The sequence below is a fragment of the Borostomias antarcticus genome, assembly GCF_949987555.1.
Source record: "Borostomias antarcticus genome assembly, chromosome: 11".
NCBI lineage: Eukaryota > Metazoa > Chordata > Actinopteri > Stomiiformes > Stomiidae > Borostomias > Borostomias antarcticus.
In genome coordinates this window covers 26,447,757-26,452,756 of record NC_140244.1, presented here as the reverse complement: position 1 = coordinate 26,452,756, position 5,000 = coordinate 26,447,757, and the positions used below count along the sequence as shown (strand labels likewise).

General features: G+C 46.2%; 2 protein-coding genes across 2 annotated transcripts in view; both read right to left on the bottom strand.

Moving 5' to 3' along the window:
• The window catches only part of slc35a2 (solute carrier family 35 member 2), a 9,634-nt gene extending 9,530 nt beyond the window's left edge, over positions 1-104 (bottom strand). The window contains exon 1 of the mRNA XM_084446358.1: positions 1-104. This exon is cut by the window's left edge and continues 128 nt beyond it. The gene's annotated coding sequence lies outside the window, so the exon portion shown is untranslated.
• A 1,946-nt stretch (positions 105-2,050) lies between these two features.
• On the bottom strand, positions 2,051-4,903 carry pim2 (Pim-2 proto-oncogene, serine/threonine kinase; the record flags this gene model as incomplete). The annotated part of the gene is made up of 7 exons (XM_084446221.1): positions 2,051-2,214; positions 2,463-2,639; positions 2,913-3,082; positions 3,542-3,777; positions 4,261-4,311; positions 4,413-4,513; positions 4,843-4,903. 7 exons carry the CDS (start codon positions 4,901-4,903, stop codon positions 2,051-2,053), a joined length of 960 nt encoding a protein of 319 aa, XP_084302347.1.
• Positions 4,904-5,000: the final 97 nt, after the last annotated feature.

Genomic DNA, 5,000 nt, shown 5'->3' with positions numbered 1-5,000 from the left:
AGTCAGCTCTCTATCTATCCACATCAAACTCCAGCCCCTTCCACGGTCACACGAGTCCAGCCCAGTCCGTTTCGAGGACACATTGGTCTTGTGTTTGTATGCTGGAGAGGTTGGCTAGGCTAGCTAGCTCACTAGTTACCCTCACAATCGCTTCCTTGTTCTGGCTAGGAGGAATCCTATTGGCTGACTGCTCGGGTTCAGGTTCCTTCCCCCCTTGAGGGGCAGACGAGCGCCATCTAGTGGGATTTATGAGCTGGTTCATCTCCCCAGGCATCAATGTTTTATACATTCTTTGATTCGAGTTGGATTCGAGGACTCTGTAGGGTCAGGGTATCTCCTTTGTGGGTCCAATGTTCATGTTAACTTTTATTTAATGGTTTGGCCATTTAATGTGATCCCAGTATGTTTCAACTTCACAGTGAACACACCCATCTAAGTGCCTGTGTCTCATTTGGACACTGATCTACACCCAACTACTGTATGGTTCTCTTGTCCTGTCACCTAATACGGTGCACATTTGTGTGTGTGTGTGTATGTAGCCTACTATTGTCTGTGTGAACTGATGTTTATCAACAACACCTCACCTAGTTCATCTTATCGTCGTCTCATCGTGCCATCTCTCAATGACACCGGGTGACTGAAATAGAATGATTTAAAATCACACGACAACAAATAGAATTGGAAAAACTTGAATGTTTATTTACATGGTAGTAGAATCACTCATTAGAATGATTTTAGATCCACAGATTCTCATTTAATATAAATAACTTATCAGTAACAACTGCCACTGAGCAAACCAACAAATACTCAAGTATCTAAACAACAATTAGAACTGTAATGTAAAACCCCAGTATTAATCAAGATTATCAAGATGACAAAATGGCATCATACTCGTGTCTTTTCTTCAAGATTTCAACGTTGGGTTGAAACACTGAACAATGTTGAGTGTTTGGTCATGTTTTGGCCACAGCGTTTAAGGGCTACGGTTTTAGATGGAGGCACTTTGTAACACGACACCTCACTACTAAAGTAACAGCCATCACCTCAGAGATCCCCGCCAACAACAACACACAACAACACAAATACATCAATAAAACCATCCAGGTCCAACATTGTAAAACAGAGACATGGCTCTGAGTCACTGACACACAATAGGCCGTCAACAGCTAACTCTCTTTAAATTAACAACAAACAAATATACACATATTTACAAAACATTCTTGGGTGGGGAGAGCAGTGTGAAATACATGTGGTTAAGCAGGCCAGTGGTGAGGTGAGCCAGAGTGGGAGGAATGTTGCTAGTCTCATGTCCCCAAGCTCAGGGCGTGAGGACAATCTCTCTGTGTGGAGCTGGGTGAACCAGCAGGTGCATAGTGCTCTGGAATTTTCCTTTAGGTAACAGGTGCCATCGAATAGTCCTCAGCTCCTCTAAAATGAGGAGGTAGGCAGGTAGCTAGGTAAGTAGGTAGGTCTCTGACCTGTAAAACCAGGTCATTCTTCTGAGAAAACAAAGAGTGATCTAAATCAGATCACCGTAATAAGGTCTCTGTCAGTCTTACGAACGAACACAGGTGTTTTCAGAAACTTCAACATTCAACCTTCAGTAGAACAGATACTGTCAAGGGTCCTCCCCTGAAAAATGCTTTTTAAAATAAATAGTACTTGGAATAAATATCCATAAGTTAACAAAAAAGTACAAAATATATATATTTCTCCTATTATTGTTACTAGTACAAAATGTGCTGTTCTTAACACTTGAAAAGATCCTTTGTGATGTTCTGCTCCAATAATTTAGTTTCTGAGTGGTGTACAGTTTCAAGTCCATGTATACAGAGACAGTCCACCTTTTTTCCACTAACCATGGACACCTTTCAAATAAATTAAAACCATAATAAAAGACTGCAAAACAATAAATGTCTGGTTTTCAGGGAAGGCTGGATACGTAGAGAACAGTGCGCTCGCTCTCTCGAACCCCAGAGCTGTGTGAACTACGGACAGGGAGGCACGTGAAGTTTTTGCTGAAGCGGTCTTTTGCTCGGCGCCCCTCGTCTCAGATGCTGGACTGGCTGGGTAAGGAGCTGTGCTCCCCGGAGAGATCTCCCGCCTCTCGCCTCTCCTCCTCCGGCTCCATCCAGGGGTGCTGGAGGATCTGCTCCAGACTGGGGCGATCCTTGGGGTTGTACTCCAAGCACCAGCGAATCAGAGACTGGCATTCTGCAGGAGGAGGAGGAGAACGGTTAGTAAATGGTGCAGAACTACTCCGAGAACAAGCTGAATAAGACACGTTTCTATTTTGGGGAACTTGACGGACGTTGACGTTTTGGAGTGGCCGCGTGATGTGCACTGTCGATTGCTAGTGAAGCATTGCAAAAAGAGTACACTATACTTAAGAGTACACTAGATTTTATAATGCGACTGAGCCTTATGCTCTGTGTCTGGCGAGCGGTTTTCCCGAGGCGCACCTTTGGAGATGCGTTTGGTGAAGCTGGGCGTGGCCCGGGCGATCTCGCGGTCGCTCTCGAACGGGATGTCGCCGCACGCCATGTCGAAAAGCAGCACGCCAAGCGACCAGACGGTGAGGGGTCCGGCGTGGTAGCACTGCTGGACCACCCACTCTGGAGGACTGTACACTCTGGTGCCTGGGCAGAGAGAGAGGGACGGCATAACAGGTTAAAAACATGTTATAGAAAAGGTTATTATATACGGTTATACCTATATCCTAGTCTGATATACCCCCTAGTGATGACAGGATACAATACAGCTCAGAACAACCCACATATTTTCTAGACCTAAAAAGAGGTCCAGGGAGATTTGTCAGTGGAAGGGCCTTTTAGTCCTAGACTAGGGCTAGTCTGTGTCTCTGTCCTAGACTGAGACAGAGCCTATAAAGTTACACCAGGCTCCACAATCACCTTCAAAGTCTGTGTATGCCGAGTCCTTGAGCAGCGCCCCGGAGCCGAAGTCTATGATCTTGACGTCCCCGGTGCGCGTGTCCACCAGGATGTTCTCGTCCTTGATGTCCCTGTGGACGATGCCCTGGGTCTGGCAGAACTGCAGGGCCTCCACGATCTGACGCAGGAACCTGGCAGAACCAACGACGACAGGTCAGGCATCGGACAGAACCTCAACACATTTCAACTCTTCTCTTGATTGGCTAGAACAGCCACCCCAACCATGGAGGGTCGGAGTGGGCGATGTCAAACGACACATAGGCCTCTGACCTGTAGTCTGATCTGGGCGGTAGGTAGCCCATCAATCACTCCCTACCTGCGCCCTTGAGCAAGGTGCTAAACCCCAAAACTAGCTCAAAACATAAATCACTTTGGGTATAAGCATCTGCGAAATGACCAAATTGTAAAATGTTGTAATTGTAAACTATAGCCTCACACAGTTGCGTTATCCCAAACGACCCGTTGCTACACTAGTCTCCCAGCACTCCCCCAAACTCATCTCAGCCACCTCCTCTCACCCTCCCTCCCCCAGCAGGGGGCCCCCGCCCCCCCCCCCCCAGCGCACCCTCACAGACGCCCCTCCTACACACCTCCGTGAGAGCGATTCCTCCAGGGAGCCCCTCTCTGTGATGAAATCAAACAGGTCCTGGCACGGCTGCGGCCTCTCGAACACCATGAGGAAGCCCTGACCCGGCACCTCGAACCAGTCCAGCATCCGGATCACCCCCCGGTGGCCCCCCGGGCCCCCAGACGCCCCCCCGGGGCCCCCGCCCAGACGCAGCAGCAGGGCGATCTCCATGGGAACCACGGTCGCCTCGGCGCCAGGCTGTGAGGAAGGGAGAGAGATGTTAGTATGGTACTGTGAAAAAGGACAAGACGTTTTATACATGTGGGTCTGTCGGTCAGAGAAGTAGAACACTAACATAGGCTTCTATTTATTTTTGTCTGTGTCTGTGTTTCCAGGTCGGGCTTTCCATGTTCCCTATTCCAAAGAAATATTAAATAATGATTTACGGTACTTTGTTCAACCTAACCACTCAGCCACACACAGACAGGGGAAATACCGCTGATAAATTCTCTGAATCTATTTTTATTTGGTGGAAAAAACCGAATGTGTCATTTCCACTTATGTCCACACAACTACGTCACGCGATCTATAAAAGGGCACAGGTCTCAACCGGCTGTAAGTCCCGTCTGTTCCCAGTAGGGGGCGCAAATGTCTATACTTTCCACCCTGAATTCCACAGATACCATGAGTCAGGTGTGAAAACCACAACAGTTAACAAAACGAATACGCTTTTACACTTACCAATCGTGTCCACTGTTGAACTCTGTCTCTTGACACTTGTTTTATGGCCACCTAATAAAAAAAAAAGAGTAATTAGTCTCATGATTTTTTCTCCAAGTTTGTTTCTGATAAAGAACCTTTCTGTACTTCCAAGTAAAACTGTTTTAAATTACCTGGAGGCCATCTGAGAGACGCTGTCCAGCAAAGACCGACCCAAATCCACCACTGCCAAGAAGCGCTCCAAACTTATACTGCTTCTCAAAATCCTCTTTACCTAAAATATCAGACAAAATACATGTTATTATACGAACAGTAAAACATTGTAATTATACCAACCAATGATTATGAATTCTCTTTGCTGAAATAAAGTGTACTGTGCAGGAGCTGAGTGCCTGGCTGTGTTTGTTGTGGTAACAACCTCGGGAGCTTCATGGCCCCTGGTCAATTCACATGATGTGATGTCTTGAAAGCAAACGACGCCTAAAACTGTATATCTTATCTTAGATCTAAGAACATTTCTCACGACACACGTTTTATAAGCAGCTACAGTGTTCACATTAACAGCACGGTTAGATATCCTCATTTAACTCTTATCAGTCTTACCGCTTTTTCCTTTGACATCTTGATCCAAGTGCAGGTCAACAACAATGCGTTTGTCCAACATCATTCCAGCTGGGGGATTGAAATGCTAAAAGAGAAGTAATTCCAATGTAGAGCTTAGTTGAAGAATATTATATATCCATTCGTTCAGGATATAATGT